Raw genomic sequence first — 26315 nt, 5'->3', positions numbered from 1 at the left:
AGTTCCGCCACGTTCATAGATGTGCCAACGGAGAGGCTCACGCTTTGGCTAATTTTTGTGTTGAGTCTGGTATTGATTCGGGTTGGAAGTCGGGATTTTCGGCCTGGCTTCTTGTTCACACATATTAAAAAAGTGATTTACCTTTCGTCTCAAAAAATAAATCAAATATTTTTAATTTATTTTTAAAAATAATTCTATTAACTATCATCCTTACAATTTTAAAAAATAACGGGACAAATGAAGTATTTGATATTTAACACTATTTTAAATCAAAAGTTTGAATATTTTTATTATACTTTCTATGATTAGGCTGAAATATAAATTACTACTCCCTCCGTCCCATGAAGCGTGACCCATTTCTTTTAGGCATGAGAATTAAGAAATTGGTATTTTGTGTGTTAAGTGTAGTAGGTGAAAAAGTGAAAAGATGAATAAAGAATAATTTTTTTGTTATTTTTAGAAATAGGTCAAGCTTCGTGGGACAACCCAAAAAAGAAAGTGAGTCACGCTTCGCGGGACGGAGGGAGTACTATTTTCGTAAGTTGGATAAGTAGCCACTAAGAATCAAAAAGTAGAACTTCTGTAAAAAAAACAAAGAATTAGAAAGTAGAAAATCAATTCAGCCTAAAATAAATTATAAAAACATTGTTCACAATGAGAGAGAAAATGTAGAGAGAGAGTATATGTCTCTATATATATTCATTGTCTGTCGTGACTTTATAGTTCGGGTCTATGTCTATTGCTATGATCATTATTGCCTAACCTCATAAATCCACCAATTTTCTCTTCTTTATCTCCGTTTTTCAGATTTTTTCGTTTTCTCATCTTTCAGCCTCCTGGTTTTTTCCTCTTTCTATCCTCGAATCACACTACATACACACTTCACAACAAATTCATTGTTCCTGACGTGTTTTTTTCTGATTAATTATTCATAGAAATTATATAAATTACGTTTGATAGTTGGAAATATGGCGGAATCGGTGGAGCTGCCCGGCCGCCTCGCTATACTTCCGTTCCGGAACAAAGTGCTGCTGCCTGGTGCGATTATTCGTATTCGATGCACTTCATCCAGCAGGTTCTTGCAATTAGTTTATGTTGAATTTATTGTTGATGAGCTGTTTATCTGTTTCTGGAATTTGGTTGAGATATTTATGTTGTTGTGGATGGTTGTTTTGGTGCTAGTGTGAAGTTGGTGGAACAGGAATTGTGGCAGAGGGAGGAGAAAGGACTGATCGGAATCCTGCCGGTCCGTGATGTTGCGGCCGAGTCTTCAACAGCCGGCTCCCTGCCGTCTCCAGGTGATTATTGCGCTTTCTGAGTCGGAAAAAGCTTGTTTTTTGAGCTTGATTGGATTTTCTTCACTTAGGTGATGTCTGTGTGTGAAGTCCACCACCTTTCTGTTTGATAGAGAGTGATTGTTATACCTGGTCCAGCAGATAAAGTCTCATCTGTAATCGAGTTTGTTCCCAATTGGGTTTTAATGGAAATCTTTAGACGGGATGAAAACGTGCTAAGAAGTAATCTTAGTGGCAGTACTAGCAGTGTCATGATTTTGATGATATGATTTGAGCTATTGTGGAACTGTATTTTCAGGCATAGGAACTAATTTAGGAGAACGAGGCTCGAAAACCCAAGATGAAATATCTGAATCCCACAAGCATGGAGCTAAGAATCAACAAGAAGTTATCCACTGGCATAACAGGTATATCGATATTGCTGAAGCTGAAGCTTGTTGCATTTTAAAATTGCTAAATTTTGTTGGTCAGTGGTATTTCTGTTTTTGATTTCCAGGGGAGTTGCTGCTCGAGCTTTACATCTGTCAAGAGGAGTAGAGAAACCTAGTGGAAGGGTCACCTACATTGTTGTTCTTGAAGGGTTGTGTAGATTCAGTGTTCAGGAGCTGAGTACAAGAGGAACATATTACACTGCCCGGATCACTTCCCTGGATATGACTAAACTCGGTAAGCATAACTCAAAGGCACAAATATTGATGACAAGAAAATCTGCATTCTTACTTTATACATGATGAGCGTGTGGCCTGCACAAAGGAGTGTTTAATCCTCAAGGTAAAGCTAACCTTAAACTACAGCATCCGTGCTCTCCTGACTTTTGTGTAATTGTGCACAGAAACCGGCAATTTGTAGTTTCTCATTGAAATGAACGTAGAAGAAGCAAAGTTGTATGAATTACTTTAGCTTCTTTTTGCTGTGTCTTAGGTTAATCTGTTCGCAAATGGGAGGTCTTGCATTCTTCCATTCACAAAAATGTACAAGCCCCCCGAATTAATCTATTGTGTTGTGCTTTCCCAGAAGAGTTGAGAGACCTGATTTCTCTATTAACAACTGCAGGCAGAGAGGGGAAAGAAATTGTAAACATCATCTGGTTAACTATGCTACATTAGGCTTTGTTTTTTGGATGTGCTGAAATGAGTAACCAGATTATCCCTCTAACTTGTTGTTTTGCTAACCTTTGGCACCACAAACTCGTAGCATTAGTACCCTATTGAATGTTGAACTGAATGATCCCCTGATATTCTTCTCCAAAGTCTTAACCTATTTTTAAGTTTGATCAGTTCCCTAGCCTCTGAAAGAAAGCCCTAATATAACATCACTGGATCATTTGCATAGAAGAGGGAATCAAGAAAATGATTCGTCGAACATTTCAAACAGAATTCAACCAACTTTCCTTAAACAACCAATGAGGATTCATATGCAGAGGATTAAATGGAAAAAAAAAAATTCTAAATGCTAAGCCAACCCATTAATATGGCGTTTTCATAGAGAAGCTGTAACAATCCATTCATAGAATTATGTGTGATGCATCATCTTGCCTTAAAAAGCGATTTTTCTCATATACTACATATGTGATCTTGGAAAGCCAACTTAAACTTTTATTGGTGTCATCAAGGTTGAAAAATAGACATCACCTGTATAGATCTAGTTTTATAAAGGTGCTGATTCAAAATATCCTTATCACATTACTAGAGATGGATCAAGTGGAACAAGAGCCAGATTTCATAGCATTGTCCAGACAATTTAAGGCCACAGCTATGGAGCTTATTTCTGTGCTTGAGCAGGTATCATTTGACTTTGATTTTACAGTCTGGTTATTTGATTCCAAGGAAATCATGAACTACCTGAAACTAGACGTACATTTCAATGACTCTCAGTTCCAAAAAGAATTACCAGTTCTCTAATTTGATTAATTTCTATATCTAGAAACAAAAAACAGGAGGGAGGACTAAAGTTCTCCTTGAGACAGTTCCTGTGCACAAACTGGCTGATATTTTTGTCGCAAGTTTTGAAATTAGCTTTGAAGAGCAGCTATCCATGCTAGATTCTGTTGATGTGAAAGTGAGGCTTTCTAAAGCAACAGAATTGGTTGATAGGCATTTACAGGTATGTGGATTCTCTAATGGGTTTTAAAAATTTGACGAACCTGCAAATATGAGCCATTCTTTTTCTTTGGCTTGCTATAAGCAGTCGATTCGTGTAGCAGAGAAGATTACACAAAAGGTTGAGGGACAATTGTCAAAGTCACAGAAAGAGTTTCTCCTCCGTCAGCAGGTTCGCAATTTCATTTGTGTTTGTGTGTTGGGGGGTAAAGGTTAAGTACCTTGCGAATGAGTAGATGGCCTCAAAATTGATTGTGGAGAAATGAATTTGGCTTTCTGAAAATTGTTTGCATTTTGGATTCAGAAAATATTGCAGAGAAATGGGTGGTTTGGGTGGTGAATTGTGGATTGAGGATTCTTGTGAAAATATGAATTTTGCCTTTCTAAAGGACTTTGAGATTTTCGGAAGAAGGGGTTTTATGTAAAATTAGGGTTGGGGATTGGGGAGGAAGAAGAAGATGGAGAGAATTAATCTTTTCGTATATTTCATTTAATATTTTCAATCAATGATAAAAAAAAAAAAAAAAAGCCATTTTGATAGGTGGAATATGCCTTATTTAATAAAATAAAAGTGAAAATTCATGCAGGACTTTGCCTAGCTCATATTTCCGGTTCCCAGTTTTTTAATCTGTGCCGTATTTGCAACTTTGCTAAAAGATCAGGATATTTTTTGCATATTTAAAGGTCAAGCAATTTTTGCAACTCAATCCAAAGATCAGGCCATAAAATATAATTTACTCTTTTTTGTTCTGCTCGGAAATTTTTTTTCTCTTTTTAATAAAAATTAATTTAATAAAGTATCCTACTTTTCTTGTAATCTTTTCATGACTCATCCACACTTCCTGTTTGCGTTTAGCTTATGATGTATAATATGAACTTTTTGGCTTCTTCCCTCCACCTCCCAACCCAAAAAGACAAGGAGTATGTGTATTACCAATTTGTTGCAATTAATAAAGAAAAATGGGTGCAATCATCATCTCACTCATTGCTTCATTTTTAAAATTTCTTTATATCATAAAAAGAATAATTCTGTATATGAACTGTTGTCTTTTTCCAACTTGGATAAGAGTTAAAGGGCTAAAGCCCTCATCTTTATATGAACTGTTGTCTTTTTCAATATTTGTATGGGATAAAGCCACTTATTTGATTTCTGGATCTTAGGGAAAGTTGTTTTTAATTTTCACTACCTTATATGTCATGTATATGCTTGATGCTTTTTGGAACATGTGCCAGATGAGGGCTATAAAGGAAGAACTTGGTGATAATGATGATGAGGAGGATGATGTGGCTGCTCTGGAGAGGAAGATGCAAGATGCTTCAATGCCTGCAAATATCTGGAAACATGCTCAGAGAGAACTAAGGTATAACATTAGGTAGAATACTTAATTGAGGGATTTCTATTGTTTATATGCTTATAAGACTGTGACTTATCTTCGTGTGCATGATTTGTCCACTTTGGATGAATCCTGAGTGGTAGTTACATTATTGTTGAGTCCCTTGAAAGGGAGTTTTTGAATCTTTCTCACCTGACAGCTGTCTGAGACAAATTCACTATCAAGTATTGCCTTATATTGGGTTTGAGCTAGTGGGTCTAGCTTTATGTGCGATATCATAGATTCCTTGTTGGTAATATACCTGACATATTTCCTTCTGATTCTAGTCTGGCCTTTTAATTCAGACTGTGATTTGCTTTACTCACATAATATTATGGGTTAAATATACAATCATGGCCCGACCTTCGCCTGTATAGTAACATTTTGGCATGACCTTCGAAAAATTACAAATATGGCATGAGTAAATATAAGATGTCTTCAATTGTTAATTATGTTTCCATTTATTGAAACACTAACAATTTTACTCTTGATATAGTAACCATATATTTTCTAGAAGAGTAAATATTAGTAAAAGAATATATTCGCAATTGTTAATTGAGGTCATTAAAATTAATTTTGCTTATAATTTTTAATGACACAATAATATTTATATCTATTACAGCCACTGGTGATCATATTGTCATACTTTCTTAAGTATATATTTCCATTTATTTTATTTACATAAATTGATTGAAAGAATTACACTATGAGAAATACTACTTTGATACAAATGAAAAAAATAAATACTTAAATATTATACAGCCATATTACAGCATAAGTCCCTGTATAGTTTGCAGTTAGTTACCTCTATACAAACAATATTTTATTGTATTGCTAATGGATCAAACAAATTTCGCATGCATAGCTAATCAACAGAATTAATTTTTAACAATACTACAATGTAAAAAACTATAATATCATCTTCAATCTCACTGACGGGCCATAAGTGTATAGTGTATTAAAGGTCGGGCTATAAGTGATAATTAATCCTTTTTTCAAGTAGACCCAACACGACTTCTGTCAGTTGTCGTCAAGTTTCTGTCAACGACGTTACACTAACTGGCCATAAGTGTAATAACAGAGTAAAGATCGGGCCATATTTGTAATTTTTCGAAGATCAGGCCAAAATGTCACTATACGGGAAAAGGTTGGGCCATAAGTGAATGTTAACCATAATATTATTATGTAGTGTTATGTTAATCATGATCGTCATCATAAAAATAAATAGATTTTTCTCATGATTACATTGTTCTGAATTTTAAGAAAGAGTTTCATTTTCATTTCAAATTATATTCTTATATCAGGAGACTGAAAAAAATGCAGCCTCAGCAACCTGGGTATAATAGCTCCCGTGTATACCTGGAACTTCTTGCAGACCTACCTTGGCAGAAAGCCAGTGAAGAGCGGGAATTGGACTTAAAGGCTGCAAAGGAGTGTCTTGACATTGAACACTATGGTCTAGAGAAGGTGAAACAGCGGATAATTGAATATTTAGCTGTTCGCAAGGTTGGCCCCTAATTACCCATTTTTGTAATTTCCTTAGAATTTGTTATCAAAATGATCATGCTGCAAATTGTCGTGCAGCTTAAACCAGACGCGAGAGGTCCGGTATTGTGTTTTGTTGGTCCACCAGGTGTTGGAAAGACATCTTTAGCTTCATCAATTGCAGCGGCCTTGGGCAGAAAATTTGTCCGCATATCCCTAGGTGGTGTTAAAGATGAGGCTGACATTAGAGGGCATAGGCGTACATATATAGGGAGCATGCCTGGTCGTCTTATTGATGGACTAAAGGTGTGATGATCTCTCAGAAAAGTTGCATATGTTTGTTGAGAAAAGTTCCTTTCTATTATTGATCTATTGGCTTTAACTGTAGTTTGACTGCATATTTATGAATCATTTTAGTAGATTAGTGGTTGCATACTTCTTTGCCCCCCACGACATATTAGTGATGAAAAGATAAAAAAATGAATCAGTGAACAATATAAGTAAAAGATGTAACTATTTCTGAATGCTCTTCCCCCCTCTTTTTTCTACTATTCAATGATAAGTCATAAGTGAAAGAACGGGGATCCTTTTTGCAGGGAATGACTTTATCTTCTTAAAGAATGTTGAATCCACCTTCCAATGAAACATTAATAGTTTCCTAGCAAACTTGGACAAGACCAGAACCAACATTTTCTTCTTGGCCTCAACTTTCTCTATAATAGACAACTACAAGATCAGTTGACACCTTACTTGTTCCATACCATTCCCCATATAATGAATCTACAGTTGTGGTTTGGCATGAATCCTCAATTTAGTTTCTTGAATATATTGAATACATTTAATATTCTTTTCTTGACATATTCTACATATGATATGATAGGACTCCCTATGCTTGCTTCAAAACAGAAAATCTTCATTCCCTGACCACGTTATGAATTAAAGCTTGTGGTTCTAGACATTCATGAATTACATTTGGATATTATTGAGTGTTAATGTTTTTCCCAGAGGTGAACTGAAGATTTCTTTGAATTTTCTAGAGGGTAGGCGTGTGCAATCCAGTTATGTTGCTGGATGAGATTGACAAAACAGGCTCTGATGTCCGGGGTGATCCAGCTTCGGCGCTGCTTGAGGTCCTTGATCCTGAACAGAACAAAAGTTTTAATGATCAGTATCCTGCCACTGTCAATTTTTGGTCAAATCTGCGACAATGTAGAGCCAATAAGCACCTGCACTTATATTCCCATAAATACGACATGGGCAAGTGTGTGATCTTATCATTGCATAGCACAACACATCGTCTAGGTTTCTTGTTTTTTTATTTTTATTTTTTATTTATAACTATTGAGGAAGGTTTGTGGTGAGGAAGTGAAGTAAACAGATATTGAGCAGAATCTTTGCCATATAGTGATTTGTTGGTCTCCTGGAGATGAAAAAAAGCTATCTCCAATTGTTCATCCAACAGGATGATGAATCAACGGATGATGAATCAACCGTAGATCTTGATGATCTAAGGGCTGAAAATAGTTCTTATTTATATCTTAAGAAGTGTACTTATTTTAGTCGTGGGCTAAAATAAAAAAACATTTTAGAATATAAAATAGGAACTATTTTCAGCCGTTAGATCATCAAGATCTACGGTTGATTCATCACCATGTTGGATGAATTCATGGTTCCGAGTTCGAATCCCATAGGTAGCAAAAAATTAATTTTTCTCAATTCATACATTTACACAGCAAATTCATACGCGTTCTACACAGAATTCATACATTTTAGATAGTTCGTATTTTATATGTTAAGAAGTGTTTATACCGTAGCCCTTCCCTATATATATATATGTATATATATATGTTTATTTTCTGAGAATCTTATGAAGATCTTAGTACTTTTGTTATCCTTGATCAAAGTTTTTAGCTATTTGAATGTACCATTTGACCTGTCGAAGGTAGTTTTTGTGGCTACTGCGAATAGAATACAGCCTATTCCTCCACCACTTCTGGACAGGATGGAAGTCATTGAGCTGCCAGGATATACACCTGAAGAGAAACTTAAGATTGCAATGCAGCATTTAATTCCACGAGTTCTCGATCAGCACGGCTTGAGTTTTGATTTCCTTCAAGTCCCTGAGGTATGGAAGTTCTATGCAATTCCTTTTCATGAACTTTACACAAATGCAACTAGCTATAGGCATCAATATCATGTTTTAGATGGTATTAAGTTGATTTGTGGGGAGATGATTGGACTAGCATCCGGGTTTACTTGAAGTTGGAACTTTAAAGATTATAAATCCTCTCATGCTAAGGTGATGGTCTCCTTTTCTAGTTCGACGGGGCTATAGCTGTTATGCATAAGTTCTTAGCCATCTCTGGTCAATTAACTAAATGTCACCCAGAAATTCATGGATCTTAAGTCACACTGGCTTTCTTGGTTTTATTATAGGCGATGGTACAACTTGTTATTCAGCGGTATACAAGAGAAGCTGGTGTGCGTAACCTAGAGAGAAACTTGGCTGCTTTAGCTCGTGCTGCAGCTGTCAGAGTCGCTGAACAAGATCATGCCGTGCCACTTAGCAAAGATGTCCAGCGACTAGCTTCACCGTTGCTAGATGGTAGACTAGTTGGTGAGGCTGAAGTGGAAATGGAAGTGATTCCAATGGGTGTAAACAAGCATGAAATATCAAATACATTCAGGGTGACCTCACCCTTCATTGTGGATGAAGCTATGTTGGAGAAAGTTCTTGGAGTAAGTAGTAATTTTTTCTCAATCATTTGTTTGAGTTAGTAAGTTGGAAAATTACTTAGTCAAACGTTGTTCGTTCAGCTTGATTTCATTCGCAGTATTCTTGGTCTTGTCTTTTCTTTGTAATATACTATTACTAAAGAAGTGATATGATTCTCTATTCATGAAGCCCCCAAGATATGATGATAGAGAAACTGCTGATCGAGTTGCAACCCCTGGAGTATCTGTTGGACTAGTATGGACAGCCTTTGGAGGAGAGGTTCAGTTTGTCGAGGCTACTGCAATGGTTGGGAAAGGCGAATTGCATCTCACAGGCCAACTTGGGGATGTTATTAAGGAATCAGCACAAATTGCAATGACATGGGTAATCATCTCTACTCTCTTCAATTGCACATGCAATATCATGGACCTGTGAAAGTATCTTATCTGCCTTGAATATATTTATTTAAAATGGTAATGATTTCCCTGGTACCTGCAAGATTTATAACTTCCACCAAAAAACTCTGGTCTCATTTCTTCCTATTCAATCTTCAGAACCAAGTGCAAAGTTCTCTAATGGCCACCTTCAGGAGTTTGTTGATGGTCAAACTTTTATGTATGATCATGAACATCCATGCCACTAACCTAAAATAATAGTGTCTGTCGAAGCTAGAGATGTTACAATAAACAAGCACTTGCTTATAATTATAGCTGTAGAGAACTTTTAATATAGAATCAAAATGAATTACCCTTGGATCTGATTATAACCAAATGACAATGTGTAGTTGATGCATTGTACATTTTCATTTTCTGTGGAAATAAGGTTGTATTCTTCAGGTCAAGTCTTATTTGGCAATTATTGTGCTTCTCTCGTCATATATAGGTTAGAGCAAGAGCAACGGAGCTTAAATTGGTTACCGCTGAAGAAAGCAATCTCCTTGAAGGCAGAGATATTCATATACACTTTCCTGCTGGAGCTGTACCAAAGGATGGTCCATCAGCTGGTGTAACTCTTGTTACATCACTGGTTTCACTTTTCAGTCATAGAAGAGTTAGGGCTGATACAGCAATGACTGGGGAGATGACTTTGAGAGGTTTAGTCTTACCTGTTGGTGGTGTCAAGGATAAGGTACGTTTGCTACTTTTCTGGCAAGGTCATTTCCTAGTTCTCTTTTTGTGGAACTATTTTGCATAATAGTATTATCAACTGAAGCAATTCTTGGACTCAATTATAGTCACAATGGCAATGAATGACCTAATTTTTCATAATCTGAATGACTTGGGGCAGTAAGGAACCTTTATCCATTTCAGTTGGGTAGGATTATGTTAGTGAAACCTAGCGTATCCATTAACCCCAGATAAAGCTCATCTATAAAGAGCATGTTTGCATTGGATTGACCTAGTATATTTGAGATCTTCATTATGATTCTTGATTCTTCATTCCTGCACCAACATGGAAATAGAGCAGGGGAGCATATTTCTTAATCTAAACAACCTGGGGCAAGGGGGTCTGTGTATCCATTTAAGCAGTTATAAAGAGCACGTTCACATGGACATGTGTATATTATGAACTTCGTTGTGAATCTTGATTCTTCATTTTTGCACCAATATGGAGGATTTTGATTTGTCAAACTTGAAGAAAGTCCAAGGTTTTGAGCTGTGCTTCCCTCAATAGAGAACTATTCTTTCTTACTTTTGATGGTGGTTGGTGACAGTCCCATTATGTCATTCTTAATGTGGAGTGATTTGTATTAAAAAATATATATATGTGCTTTGCCAGTCCACTGACATCATAATTGGAACTTTCAATTCTAACTTTATTGAAAAATGGCAGACAATTATAAGTAAAGTAAAATTTTTGAATGCCAAGAAGGTGATGAAGGTAGATTGTCTTAATTATGTTAATTGACTCAGAGATGAACAGTGAAGCTAGATCCCCTTGTTTACTGAAAAAAAACATACATGTGCTTGCGGGTCTGCTGACATCATGGTGGGAACTTTAACTATAACCTTATTGAAAAGTAACAAACCATTCTGAGAAAGGTAAATTTTGAATGGCCAAGAAGATGATGAAACTAGATTCTCTTAATTAGTAAATGAACAGTGAAGGATAGTTATTCCCCACTCTTTTATTGTTCTTTTCGTCAAGATGGTGAACTATCTCTTTCCCCATACCAATCATCTTTCTTTCTACCCTGTTCCTTAGATAATGAGAGATGGAAATCATATTTTAGAAAGCACGCTGGTGAATTAAATTGGCGACTTAATAACATTTTTTAGTATAACTTGTTTAGGATAAATTGTTCCACCTGAACTATGCAAACTTTACATTTTTCTTTCATTGATTGCTACATTAAGTATTTTGGTTTCTGTAAGTTGCATCTATAGCCACTTCTGGATGACTATTCGAAGAATATCCCCTCATTTGCACAGAATTTTCCCTTAATATCGTACACAGGCAGTGGCTCGAGATGGCAACTGCAAAAAACTTGAATACTGAAGTTAAAAATTGCTATAGTTGAGATGACAGAAAACAATTCACTTAATTTTAGAAAAGTGATTCGGTGTGTCTTCTTAAAGAATGCGCTCGAGATTTATAGGAAGTAGTTACTCGTAACAGATTATGCTACAAAATTGGATTTAACTACTGGGTAAAATGGGAATAACCTAATTTAGATAAAGGCTATGTTATCCAAAATAACCAAAAAAGTATACTATACTATCAATTATATTTTTGTGAGAACAATATCCTATACTATCAATAATATCTCAATAACACCCATTCTTTCAAAGTTTTACCCTAATCCAACCTCTGGTCTATTGTTCACTAACGGAACTTTTAATTTCTTTTGACCATGCAAAGGTTTCCTTTTGCACGTAGATGCCACGTCAACGGTCTTTGCAATGTGTAGAAATTAAAGGTTCCTTTAGTGAAAAATAGGCAAAGGTTAGATTAGGATAAAAATTTGAAGTTTTAGGTAGTAGTGGGATATTATTGATAGTACTATAGGAATTGTTTTGAGGTAAGTCAATAGTTTCGGTTATTTTGAATAATTTAGCCTTAACTAAATTGTAGAATTTAAAATTTACTCAACAGAGTCATAAGAAATCAGATAATTAGAATTGAAATTAAGTCAACTTACAGCGCAACTGTTGACTTCGTATCAAGTCAGCTATGATTTATATCAAAATGCAAGATCTAAATGTTGTATGTATTACACAAAAGGGTGCAAACAATGTAGTAACATATGAGCTTTCTTATTTTTCTTTTCGAATTATTTGAGGCTGCAACACTATCTTTAGCTTGTACGATATTTTATTTCATTTCCTTCATTGGAAATATATGCAGGTTCTAGCAGCACATCGGTACGGAATCAAGAGAGTTATTCTTCCAGAGAGGAACTTGAAAGACTTAGCGGAGGTGCCAGCAGCTGTGCTATCGGGTCTGGAGGTAAATTTGACCACTGTCATGTTTGTTTATTTCTTATTCGCTTTGCAGACTCCACTTATCCGAAAGTCCTCACATATTATATATTTATTAGCATCATGATGAGGTCAAAGTTAAAGAGTAAGATCTACATGGAATATATTGGTTAATGTTCTTACCATTGTTAGATTCAGAGTAACATCTGAAGTTTGATGTTTGATATTTTTTGAAATAGATATTACTTGCAAAGCGGATGGAGGACGTGTTGGACCATGCTTTTGAGGGTGGTTGTCCGTTGAAAAAATATTCCAAATTATGACATTCCTTGCATTTCGAAAGCCTCGATTCTCCTCTGACCACGAAGGCCGTGTGTATGACTGGACGTGTTGGTAAGTTAAAAGGATTTTTAGGAGATGATGATAACGTTTACCACTGGAAATCCATCTTGTATTTAGCAAGTTGTGTTTACGAAAACGTTGAGGGCTTTCCTTTTCTCTATACAAGTGCATCACTTACTCAATAGTGGTCAATGTATTATACTTAATGCTATGGATAATATGTTATTAACTTACATCATTCTGCAACTCCAGATTAACTTCAACTCACGCTACATATGTGAGTTATAATAATAGTGTTGTTGAATAAAGTGAACTCACATCAATATATGATGGGATTTTTAATACATTTCAGTGTTGGTTGGTTTCGAGAAATACGATGAAACGGAGCTAGCCAACATGTATAAAGTCCAAATTAATCGAAGTTTAAGAATTGGCATCATATCCTAATCAAGAATAAACAAATCTCAAATCATAATAGCAAAATCTTCAAAAATCAACAATCCATTCTAATCACCCATTGATATCTACATGATTTGAAATTTAAAATTAAAAGTAATCAGCCAGACGTGTGTTGGCATAATTTTTCTTGAAAATCTAGTGCAAAACATCATTTTATCATTTCGTTATAGATATAAAAAATTCCAACGCTTGAATATCATCAACCAACAACATTAATCATGACAATTTTGTTATAATATTTTACCCATTTCCATATTGAAGCATTTGATTGAACACTTTATCATAATAAAAGCATAAAGCATTACATCTTCCCAACCATGCCACATACTAAACAAGAAAACAAAAATACTATCCAGCACACCAAAAATCTTAAATTTTGCTGACTTTTGGAACTTTCTGGTGAACACGGTACCAATCTGAATGGTAAAATTCATCTACCACGTAAGTCTACAAATAGGACAGCACCCACCCAAACTTAGGATATTAAATATTCATCAACATTTATATATGTATCTAATAGCTAATTACATGTCGGGAGAGATTGAGATGAGAATTAATTATCAGCCGTGCTGTAAAAATCATAGCAGGAGCTGCTTTAGTGCGATGAGGCGACTTACTGGAAGTCACTGATTCTGCTTCCCGGACTATCTGCTGGCGTCCATACTGCCTAGGTCATTGGGGTTACCTTTCTTCTAAGCTCCAGTTGTGAAGGCCAGTGGTTACCTCGAGTCGGTCATGGTCAAAACTAAATCTGATCCAGTTGTTTCAGAATCATCCTCCAAGGATTGTGTCATCAATCTACCTGACATCTTCGTCAAACACTAAAAGCATCTTTAAGGCACATAATATAGCCACACACGACACCGCAAACCAGATATCTGAATGCGAAAACAAAAGATTCCAACATCCAAACAGCCATCAACCATTGTAGTGAAGCTTGTGATTCTGGGATCCTTGACCCTGTTGGGACGATGGCTGCGGCTGAGAGTTCTGTACATTTAGTGGCTGTGAATTGTAGTGTGCAAATGGTTGTGAATAAAGGGGATTCAGCTGCAAACAAACAAGCAAGACTATTATTAACAAGCCAACTCCAGGTGTATATGAAGGGTCAGCACAGGAAAGAGGTCTGATTAAGAGCTTTAAGCAATCAAAGAGAAAATAAGGCTAAAATTATTAACGGTGAGAATTAAGGTTCGTCCCATAAATTCCAATATAACTCAAGAAGAAATGAAAATACCTGTGACTGAAGAGGGTTGGCATTGGCCACGCCAAAATGGTTTTGAGAGGCATCCTCTTGAGATTGATCACTGAATTGTGCCTGCGTAAATAATCCTTGTGAACCATGGGCCATGTACTCCTGAACAAATCAAGGCGTTCGATGTCAAATGAAAGAAAACGTACAACTATTTGATTACTTGATGGACAACCAAGTGGTCTAAGGAAAAATTCATCAAGTGGATGATTGGATTAAAGTTTGAGGTAAGTTTCAGACCTTGAGAATATAAATTGTAAACAAAATTACACTGTGAACAGTCACAACCATATCATGAAGGTAAAAGGCCATTAACACCCAAAGCAACTATGATTTCAGTCCAATACTTGTCACTTGTCTACAATGTCTATTGGCATAAAAGTGAACAATGAACAACTTTTACCCAATGGAATTTATTTAAAATGAAAACTTAGTTTTATATGCTTTTTAAACTATTGACAGGAAAAGGGGTGAGAAAATAAAAAAATAAAACAAACAAAACTGACACAATGGCCAATAAGAAAAGAGCCCCTTCCAAAACATGTCTTAATATATGAATGTGAGCCAAATCTCCAAACAGTACATATTGGTAATAATTAGGTTACTTAAAACTGACACAATGGCCAATAAGAAAAGAGCCCCTTTCACCCACAGGTTCTGAATGCAAATAAACTTTTTCATATGATTCATATCATCCAAGTTTTACCATTCCGAATATCAGTCCCATTAAATTATCAGCTACCAATCAATCAGATTAATTTCCTAGCCTTCGTTCAATGGTCAAAGACTAAAATATTAATGCCTCTTGGCCTTGAAAAATGGTATAAAGGAAAGAGACAAAGGACTGTAGTCAACTCAAAATCTTCAGTAACACCATTAGTGATTAGTCTCATTCAAAAAGTTAGATATTCTTCTCATTCAACAATCATCTAAGAGGAATCCAAACAAACCAAAAGAATCTCAATTTTATTTCTCCTGAATTAGCCAATTTCCTCAATATCCTTTTCTATAAGAAAATAGATGAGATGTAATACAAAGGGATGAAAAGTTCCCACTTCCCAAGAAAAGCAAGCACACAAAGCCATTCTCTAGCAACATCTTAAACAAAAAAGGCCTTGTAAGATTCTCTGTGATTTGAGTCCCACCAAGCAACTCTAAACTATTATCTTAAATTATCCACAAGGAAGAATAAATCTTCAGTTATGACAATGCACCAATCTAGTTATGGAGAAGAAAACGGAGAGCAACCTTCAACACAACTACGCTAGTAGGCCAAAAGGGAAAAAGAATCATATTCAAACCTGAGACATGTAATCATTCCCTGGGGCAAAACGAGCATATCCAGCTTGAGAATTCTGGTTTAGAAAGCTCCCAGGAAATCCACCTTGGCCCCCCTGTGTAACATAGTCAACAGCATACCCACTCTGAGAAGCCTACAAAGTTAAATAGAATGAGTGAATTACGGTTAAATAGTCATACAGATCGCTAGGAAATTCCATCTTATAGTAAAACGGAAGATTACAAGACATATATACTGATCAAGAAAAACATAAAGATATTTAAGTACCTGAGTGGAGAACTCAGCAACATTGTAAGGGATATGTGATCCCTGACTTTTAAAATCGTCACTCAAGAAGTCCTGCAGAATACATAAATGATAAGCACAAAGAAATTGCCTGGACATGTAGAAATCAATCAACAATGTTGATGCTGAATAAATTACTTGAGACATGCCACCCATGGAAAATCCATCCCTGTATGTTTGGTTTGGTCCTTGACCTGTCACCTGAATTCCACAAACAGAATATCTCAGGCTCTAAATAGAACAAGCAGAGATTACAACTAGAGAAAAAATCATTGAACATCTAAAGATACATACATTAGAAACATAACCCGGCTGGGACAATGGTCCAGCTACAGTTGGCTGGCTACTAGCATTATCCATAGGCGGAAAATTGAAGTTTGATGCAAGGCTTCCAATAGGAGCTTGTCCACCTTGCTGGTGTGAAAGATGACTACCAATGGGAGCACTGGAATTCCCACGGCCAACACCAAATCCTCGGCTGCCTGGCTGTGGAATTTGAGGAACAGCTCCAACAGGTCCATGTACAGCACTACGAGTAGGGATGGCATATGGTTGTGATGGAGGTCCTCCATGGTATGGAGGCATGGGTACCCGAGGCATTGCATAACCAGAAGGGTGAACACCGGGTTTATGGGTACCGTTGGGTGGGGCAGGAGGCATGTAAGGACCTGCTTGAAGAAAACATCACTTACTCTCCAGGTTGGAACAACTATTTTCAGGAGTTATAATTATAAAAGGCAAAAATAAAGAGTTGGCCTCTAACCCCTAAAGTAAGTAACATACCCCTAGAGCGAGGACCCCTCCTATCAGTATTTTGGCTGGAGGCAACAGATCCAAAAGTATCATTGGGAACAAGACCTGCTCCACCACCATAGAAAAGTCTTCGTTCATTGTATATCTGCGCAGATTAACCACATTATCCATGTCAAAGTGCCTCAAAAGAAACAAACAACAAAAGATAGGGAAAAGCGTTGATTTTTGAAACATCATCCATGACACATCCAATAGATACCTTTTTCGGTTTCTGAAATTGAACCATACTCTGCTTCAAATTATTCAAAGGTCCTTCAACCAAGCACTCATGTTCCTGATGAATCAAAATTCCAGAAGTTACATATATGAAGTATTGCCACAGAAATGAGCCTAAAAATATTTTTTACAAAGGATAACAGTTGCAAACATTGAAAAGCCCAGAAAACTAATCAAATAAAAGCCAGTCTGAAGGGGTGTTCATGTCTTGTCAATCAATGACTTCATTCGACTAAAACAAGTTTCTATAGGATAACAAAGAGTAAAATACAATGCAAGCAGTTACCTTATAGTGTGTTAACAAGCCATTCCACAGTGGCTGCTTGCTTAGAACTTTAGGATTTCCCAATATGACAATACCATAACGAGCACGTGTAAGGGCAACATTAAGCCGCCGCGGATCATTGAGGAAACCAATGCCCTGAACATACATAGAATGAGATTAAACTGGCTGAGATAAATCATCATGAAACTATTCACATACAGAGAAACAACTTAACAATCATACACAGGCCTTCAGCCACCCTAAAATCTAACCCAGCCAAAAAAATCAATGTAATTAAACAATCCCATCCATATAGCCCATTGAAATAACCCTGATAATAATGCATATTAATAAAATCCACAGTTAAAACCCACCTGATGCTCATTACTCCTCACGCACGACAAAATAATGTAGTCTTTTTCCCTACCCTGGAATGAGTCTACGCTTGCTACCTGATAGCAAAATATCATCAGCGTCGATCTTGGGTAGGTTCCAGAATACAGTTATTTGATATCACATTTTACCTCAATTTCTTTGTATAGTTGCTGACGCAGAGCACCATTTCGCGACATGTAATTGACAATATATGCTCTTTGGCCTTCATAGGGTGTTATAACACCAATCTGCCAAAGGCCAACACGTAACAATCATTTTACAAACTGAACAGTCTGAGCAGCACATCCAAGAAATAGATAAGCTTCAGCACACCTGACTAGGAACAACACCGCTCTTCAAAAATGTGGTTACAATTTTCTCAACATTTGCAGCCTCAGTCCTATTAAGATATGATGTACCACTAGCACTGATCTCCTCTTGTCCCATCTATACAAGTAAACATTAAAGGAACATTCTTTCAGAAACTAAGATGCAAGTGAAATGCAAACAGGGATGTATATCAACCCAACACCCCAAAATAGATAATATATAAAAGGGTATCTCTGATTCAATCTATCTTGGTAATGCTTCATAAAAATAAAAAGGTATGTCATATAGCATGCAAAAGATCTTTCAAAAATTAAGGCAGGTAAAACTGTATTCCCTTTGTTCCAGCAATAACAATATCAAGATCCAACAAGATTCTTTTGGCAAAAACGAGCACTCTCACTCGAAACCTTCCAAAACATTCACGAGATGTATATGCCTTAAGTGAGACAAAAACACATCACAAATACCAATCTGCTATACCTGGACATAAAAGAACATGGGACGGTTTGGTACTGGCCAAGGGAAATCAATGCCAGGTGATTGCCTTTCATTTATTGTAACTCCATTTTGAAGGGTACCTTCATAAAAGCTGTTAGATGGAAACTCGGAAAGAGCAGGGTGCATCCTATATTGAACCTGGAAAGGAAAATCGTATATTTAGCAGAAAGGAGCAATATGAAAATACAAATATAAGCACATCACAACTGAAATCAGAGAATGTTATCTTAAAGGGAAATACTTCATCCAATGCTTATCAAGCATCAACAATGCAAATGCAGACATAGCCGCTACTTGATGTGTGCACCCCACAACCCACCTCCTCAATTCAGAACATGAGTATGTACCAAAGTTTATACAGCAAAGAAAACAACATCAACATAAACACAGAGCAGGTACATCCACATCCAATATACTGAGTGAGGAGTGCATAAGGAAGGAACAGAGAAGGAATATGGATAAAGAAGATTAAAATTACAGCGAGCAGACAAGCTAATGTCTTCCCCCAATTAACAGGAGAAACTTGGTAATCAAGCAGAAACATGCTTCTTGACAGTTGCAAAGAAAATCAGGATCATAAAATCACCTGCAATCTAATTGGTTTCACACCAAGCATCACAAGCCGTTCAAACAGAGATTGGGCCAGACCAGCCCGTGCAGCTTTCTTGCACATAATAACAGGACCAAGCTGGCAGTGATCTCCCACAAGAACAACCTGCAACAATCTTGTTACAAAATAAAGCCATATAGCCAAGTATAAAGTAAAGTGAACTCCATTTACCTGTTTTGCTCCAAGAACCAACGGAATAAGACACTCAGGTTCTGTTGCTTGAGTGGATTCATCAATAAGAACCTAAAAGGGGTTTTCAAAATTAGCATTGCAAAACCCAACGTGAAGATAATAAACTGAATAACAGATACCCCCCCCCCCAAATTAAGAAAAGGAAAAGAAAAAACTCCACCAATAGATATCAAGAGAAACATTCGACTTTGTAACAGTGCAGTACCTGGCGGAATCTAAAATTTGCTAAGCGAGGATCCCCAGCCCCCACACATGTACAGCAGATAACATCAGCACTCTGAGATATCTCCCTCTCAGTTGATCGTTTGAGGGCTTTATATTTTTTCTCATCACTGCTGGATAATTCTCCTGCAAAGTATGAAATTTACATGAACAAAACTAATTTAAAACATTCATAATGATAAAAGGGAGAACTTTAAAGCAAGCATTTTTGTACAAAACTGATTATGGAAACAAAGAGTTCAGTAAACCAATGATCCATGCAGTGGCCGTTTCAGAGGAAACATAGTTATCTTCTAAAAGAGTGCAGGGAAAAGGAACTAAGGAGGCATCTTTGAACTGAGTAATCTATTTGGCTTGATCTCATTTTGTCATGCCCACTATAATTATTTGTTCTTTAAAAAAGACAAATATAAGAATATGTGAATATGTTCGTCCAAATTAAAAACAATTTCCTTTGATGGTTCCATACAGCACAGATGGTGAGCACGGTACCATATTCGCCTCACAGTTTCATCCATATTTATTAACCACTTCCAGCCAAAAACTTGGAAAATTTGCTAAGTGTGTTAGGCAACTATATCAGGGAACACATTAAGAATAATGCAGCAGTCACTTGAAAATTCAGAACCTCCATCCATTCCATCTTCCTCCCAAAGAAAGAGCATATAAAACACAAAGAAAAAATTGCAAAATAATTCAGAGTCAAAATCTATGGATGTAATAGCTAAGCATGCACAAATATGAGCCAGCCTACACCTTTAGTTGATCGTGAAAGGAGAATGTATTAGCAATTTTTTCCATCCGGAACCTTGTGACAGAAACCTCACTAACTGCATCAGTAACCAAACTTAATCCAATTGATCTCAAACATATCAGACATTCCCTCATTTGTACTTAATATAAAAACCAATCAAGAAGGCTAATGCCTAACTGAACACAGAAACATACCTTATAGAATCCAATTTCCATCACCCAAACACACTCAAAACAAAGAAAAATGGAAAGGGACAAATAAGGACAACAAAAGTAACACACCTTGTTCATCTTTCAGTTGTTGTAACTTGTGAAGTTCACTTTTTTCAGATGTATCCAGATGTCTAACCTGTGTGTCGAAAGAAATGGATAAGCCCAAACACCTTCATATGCGCAGGACATGGCATTGGCAAAAACATAATAAAAACTTCATCTTGAAAACAGCAAAAATATAAAATACAATTCCAAAATGAAACAAACCTGATAGTGCAAGGTCAAATGCTCAACAGGAGAACTAACAGCTTCCCTTGACTTTGCACAAAGTCTGACAACCTTATCATTAAAAGAAAAATAAAGCCAGATTACTAAATAATGTGCCAAGAGAAGGACATAAATCTCAAAATTGCAAGGTAAAGGAAGCCATTAGATCTATTTTAACACTCCCAATCTCTCTCTTTATTCCCTTTTTGCCCTCTTTTAGCATGTCCGAGGATCATGCGAAGGCAGGGGGACACTGCAACAAGGATACATCAGCCAGCAAACATGCTAACCAGTTAACAAGAACGATACGAGGTACCATGAGTACCATGCATCAATCAGATTTCACCTAACCTCCACATTACGTTTCTTGGGATCAGAATTTGAGGAGTAAATAAGTAATTTAAGGTGATACATCATACCCACACACAGACATTTGACTGAAATAACAATTTAGACTAGCAATTCAAACCTTTAAACCAGTTGCGCTTATCTTTTCAGCTAGCTGATCAACAGCAACGTTACTAGGAGCACAGACCAAAACCTACATGGGAAACAAAACAATAGCAAACATGAAAAAACACTATAAAGAAAGCAGATGTATCTTCTCCAAAAAGCACAAGCTGCAAAGTAGCATAACCTGTCCCTGGCCTTGTTTGGCCATATGATACACAATTGCAGCAGATGTCACAGTTTTACCCGTTCCAGGTGGACCTTGGATGAGACTTATAGGCTTCTGTAGGACACTTTTGACAGCGAAAACCTACAACAATTGGCAAGTGTATTACATTTACTGGAAAAAAAAAAAGAGGGAAAATAAGCACAGCTCAATCTGCACCACTAAAACATCAATTTAGGAAAACCTCCACATAGTTTGATCATGCCACCACTTCAAACACAATGACATTCAATTTTTATGGTGCCAACTTTTCCATGTATAGCTATAACATTGCTTATGTGAGATAGTTAAATTTGTAAAGATAGCAAACACTATTTACCTAACATAGCTTATAAGAGGAACCATATTATTATTATTATTATTATTATTATTATTATTATTATTATAATAACTTGGAGACCTTCAATCGCTCAACATTGTGATTCAGGTATCCCTTTATTTAAAGCAGAAACTTAATAGGTACTGCAGTTTCAGACCTTCAATAAGCATGAGGAAAAATATCTAAAACAAGAGCCAATCCTGATTAAAAATAACATGGAAGAGCACAAGACCATACTTGAGATGCATTAAGTTCTGGAAGTCCAGGCGCACCAAATCTTCGAGGCAACGTATTACGAACCATCTGCATTTCAACTTCATGGCCAAGCAGATGATGATAGATATATCTGCATGCATGCAGCAATATCGGTTAAAGATGAAAAAAGTATAACCAAAGATCAAGAAAGTGCGTTCACTGTATGCCTAAGAGAGTAAACTAAGATGACTCCCGTAAGGTATGACATTGTTACAGAACTACCATTCTAATTTGTAAATGCATGTATCCAGTGGAATTTGTTAGCTTCTCATGGACAGATTCTTAAGGGGTGCTGTAAGGAAAGACCTGAAGGAAATTTTTCTATCTTAGGAACCGAAGGGAGATAATGGGGCCTGAACTTTAGGCCTAGCTCTTTACACTGTCAAGGTTGCATACTTGTGAGTAATTCTTTTCTGTGGATTTCAAATTATCAGAGATATTCTTGTATTAGACACCAGAGGCATAATAAATAGCATCATCTGACACCCAAAAATCCAACAAATGATTTGGTGAAGACAGCCACATTATGAGAGCTTTCTGGGTAACCCCTTATATCAGAAAGCATCAAATCCAGGGGGCATCAAAATTTATTTTCCCAGTGCCAGACACATAAAAGAAGGTGAATAAGATTAAGTTAGAGCCCTCTTAATTTGATTTATAGACCTCTGCTTATTTTCCAAGGTGTAGGAAAACAATCTCCAGTATACATGAATCATCCATCTCCAAGAAAAGAGGACCTGGTGTATTTCTTTCCTCTAGCATGATAATAACAGTTTTGCCTAGAGTAGTGCTTAGAAAGGTATAGACAATTGAATGCAGTTTCCTACCAACTGAAATACACTCACAAGAAGAAAGCTACCACTTACCCACTGACACTGGTTTCATCAACAGCAAAAGTTTTCATAGCTCCCTGCATCCGATCAAAACTTGTGCTTTTCCAAACAAAGTCAACACTAAAACCATGGTTGACATCAACAGGAACACCCTGCTAGAACATGGATTCAGATCTCCATATTTTATAGTTATAATAATAATATATAAACTAAAGCAATTGAGCTATAACGTACCTGACTAGCACCAAGTTCAAGAGCAACTTCCTCTTGTGCAGTCAATTTTATCTGAGATACAAACAAACTTCAACTTTCATTCAAAGGATAGGCAAATCTTCCAATAAAATCAAAGACTAAACAAAAGCAAACGAAAATTAGAACTCAGTGTGCCTCATGTCAGGCTATGACAATTTGGAAACACACTAGTGAGCTCAAACACAAAAGCTCGTTGCTAGATGTGAAAGCTAGAGTAGTTCAGAATGAGATGCCATACCACATGACCCACAGATTGCCATGAGGGGTGAGCTGCATCACCTGAATAACGGAGTCGAAGTTCATCACCAGGTACAAGGCGTATTTCATTATCTTCCTGCAAAAAAAAAAAAAAGATGCATTTTTCATCTTACAAAAATTATCATGAAAATTGTACACAATAAACAGCATGAGAGGCTACCTTAGGAAACACAAAATAAGCAATGCGCTTCTTATTAAGACCAATATCCCAACGAATTGTTATATTGTCTTTGCTTTGAGACTCCTTCATCATCTGCCAAACATGAGAGGCAGTTAGAACTCTTCTTAACATGTATGCACCAGCTAATCTAGAATTCCAACTAGGGCAAACCTAAATATAAAGTTTTCCTCTATTTCGTGTTCAAAGCTTGTTTGATTATTCATTCAAAACTCAATGGTTTTGTTTATTTTGTTTCTATTTAGCAGGAACTCTAGCTAAAATTCTCTAGTGCAACAAGTTTTGTAGAAAGAAAAAAAAAACAAACTACATAGTGAAGTGACCAAAAATCTCATAAACCAATTAGCTAATACTCCCCCTGTCTCCGAAAAACATGCACATCTTGCCATTTTTGGCCGTCTCCCAAAAAAATGCACTTTCCATTTTTGAACACTACCCACCCCAATCCCTTTATTTTTTATCCCTACTTTTCACACTTATTCACAAAAAAACCATAATGATCCACCATTACTTTTTGTTAAAGTGACATAAAACAATATAAAGTGGAACCCCTTCTCCACTCACAATACACTCATCTAACATTTCTTAAAACCCGTGCCACCCACACCGACTCATGTTTTTCTAGATATTACTTTTCCAGTCCACATCTAAATGCCCATACTTCCTATCTAGGACAATTCAGAAACAATGATTTAATTACTAAAATGATAATCTTACTAACCCGCCCATAATGCAATGATGATACATACCAACAAGTAACTCTCCGTCAGTTAAGAAATGTTAAATACCCAAAACAATACAAATGTAATAGATAAGTGTGATCACAAAAAGAACAAAAAATTCAAATATATTCGTTAAGGGGTAACTATTTTAATGGAGTTTCTGGATGCAGTGTAAAAGCATAAAGTAGAGGGTAGTCATACCTTATCATAATCTGCTTCTAGCTTAATGAGTGGTGCGAAAACATTTTGATACTGGAGAGAAAATATTATAGCAATATAATTAGATAAGGTTACTGAAAACAAATTTCACTTCACTGACGCACAAATCGATTTAACTAAGACAACGCCAAATTTCACAACAAGAACCTGATAAGCATCTTCATACTTCGGAACCACAGGTTGAGGCTCATCATCTACACCAGGCTTCTCAAGATCTTCCAAGGAAGCATCAGGATTTGTCTTCCAAAGCTCTTCTATCTTATTTATCTGCTGGGCACTAATTTGTCGAGCCCTCAGTTGTTCTTGTTCAGATGGTACCTATTTTGGAGCAAATTTAAGGAGCCAACCATATGAACAAAAAGTCTGTAAAGAACAATGAATGTGAGGATGCCTAACCTTTAGTAACCATTGCAAGAAACATCTATCATCAATAAGTGGGCACCATTGACTCAAGTCCCAGTTCATGTCCTTTAACGCATTAACACTAAGACAGGGCTCCCTACAAAGCAGAACAACAACACTTTCTGTCTTTGCAGATATGAATCCAAGAAGAAACACATTTCGACAACCACAGTTATAACATTCTAGGATTGTTTCCCCCAGCGGGCTGTCTTTGTGAAGACACACTTCTTTATGTTTTGCTCTGACCTATAATGGATCAGAGAGTAGCGATTAGCTTGGTCCAATTTACTTCTCAAACAGCATGATTCAAAAAAATTAGATTGAAGAAGAGTTTAACAGGCACTTCCAACTCATCCGCCAACTAGGAAAAAACACTAAGCAAAAGCCCATTATTTTACTTATGCAGAATCCGCAAGCAGACAACTTATCTTCAGAATGACTCACCAAATGATTGACAATGTGCGAACCAGAAGTATTCCCTCGCGAATTACAAAACCATTTCCTACAGGACGGAACATTGCAGCGCACAACGCAAGCCGGATTGGTGACCCCGCAATACCTGCAAGCATGCTCAGTAAAGTCTCCCTTTCCATACTCAAACAACTCGTCGTCACCACCAGTGTCTTCAAAATTTAGACCGCTCATCCCCGCGGCCAACGCCTCCACCACGCCGGTCTCCTTGCTGTTACTGTTACTAGTGCTATTATTGTTGGGAGCGCCAGCACTTGCAGCGCGGGGCTTGACTGTGGAGTGGGAGGCTTCAGAAGAGGAGGGAAGCTCCGCGGCGGAGATAGAATCGGACGGCGTGGGCCAGACGGCGGTGGATGATCGAATAGGCTGCGATAGCTCTTGGAATTCGGGGTAATCGAAGTCCTCCTCGCCTTGAGTGTTGAACTCGAGGAATGTGTAGGCGTCGTTGCCGGTGTCCGGCTGCGACGCCGTCTCGTACAGATTGCTGGGCTGCGAATCCATGCCTCTTGCCCGAGAAATCGACGAGGTGGGAGCGGAGATCACGAAATTGTGGTGGATTGGGGAAAAATCTGAGGGGGGATTAGGGTTAGGGTTTGGTCGCAGGGAGGGAGAAAGGGGTTAAGCGCGGCGAGTGGGGAGCGATTGGGGAATTTTGATGATGCTGTGTTTCTGCTGAAAATTAGAGGGTGTTTGGCTAAGCTTATTTTAAAGAGCTTATAAGCTCTTGTAGCTTATAAGATGTTTCAAGAGCTTATAAGATGTCATTTTTAAGAGCTTATAAGTTGTCAAAGTGTTTGGATAATTGAGCTTATAAGCTAGAGAGAGAATTTTTTTGCTAAAGAGAGAAAATATTTTTTTAGAGAGAGAGAATTGAAGAAAAATGAACTTAAATGATATATGATGAAAATAATAAATTATAGTTGAAAAATATTTGTAAAAAGATTGTTG

At 36.8% G+C, this 26315-nt stretch overlaps 2 protein-coding genes across 3 annotated transcripts; one reads left to right on the top strand and one right to left on the bottom strand.

Annotated features, from left to right (window-relative positions):
* The first annotated feature begins 647 nt into the window (after positions 1-647).
* On the top strand, positions 648-12978 carry LOC130992783 (lon protease homolog 2, peroxisomal). Of its 2 annotated transcripts, XM_057917537.1 has the most exons (17): positions 648-1075; positions 1183-1298; positions 1594-1702; positions 1792-1961; positions 2985-3076; positions 3219-3398; positions 3483-3566; positions 4628-4755; positions 6072-6273; positions 6352-6558; positions 7290-7420; positions 8164-8377; positions 8689-8991; positions 9158-9352; positions 9851-10096; positions 12317-12418; positions 12630-12978. In XM_057917537.1, the coding sequence occupies exons 1-17, from the start codon at positions 969-971 to the stop codon at positions 12711-12713; spliced, it is 2670 nt and encodes an 889-aa protein (XP_057773520.1). In that variant the 5' UTR covers positions 648-968; the 3' UTR covers positions 12714-12978. The 2 variants fall into 2 exon arrangements, with proteins under 2 accessions (XP_057773520.1, XP_057773521.1); XM_057917538.1 differs by lacking the exons at positions 648-1075; positions 1183-1298 and having other exon boundaries at positions 1591-1702; positions 1767-1961.
* Positions 12979-13556: 578 nt separating this feature from the next.
* On the bottom strand, positions 13557-26045 carry LOC130992782 (regulator of nonsense transcripts 1 homolog). Its single transcript, XM_057917536.1, has 29 exons — positions 25341-26045; positions 24891-25142; positions 24642-24812; positions 24477-24527; positions 23536-23628; positions 23356-23451; positions 23100-23150; positions 22899-23017; positions 22015-22123; positions 21420-21542; positions 21252-21323; positions 20783-20854; positions 20585-20651; positions 19533-19675; positions 19307-19378; positions 19112-19240; positions 18508-18663; positions 18031-18144; positions 17847-17945; positions 17697-17774; positions 17344-17478; positions 17041-17115; positions 16812-16926; positions 16323-16696; positions 16167-16229; positions 16011-16082; positions 15745-15876; positions 14429-14548; positions 13557-14241 (listed from the first exon to the last, which is right to left on the bottom strand). Exons 1-29 carry the CDS (start codon positions 25866-25868, stop codon positions 14110-14112), a joined length of 3813 nt encoding a protein of 1270 aa, XP_057773519.1. The 5' UTR covers positions 25869-26045; the 3' UTR covers positions 13557-14109.
* Between the last annotated feature and the right edge of the window lie 270 nt (positions 26046-26315).

The sequence above is a fragment of the Salvia miltiorrhiza genome, chromosome 7, assembly GCF_028751815.1.
Source record: "Salvia miltiorrhiza cultivar Shanhuang (shh) chromosome 7, IMPLAD_Smil_shh, whole genome shotgun sequence".
Lineage (NCBI taxonomy): Eukaryota > Viridiplantae > Streptophyta > Magnoliopsida > Lamiales > Lamiaceae > Salvia > Salvia miltiorrhiza.
The sequence above is the reverse complement of the archived record's forward strand: the minus strand, read 5'-3'. Positions and strand labels throughout refer to the sequence as shown.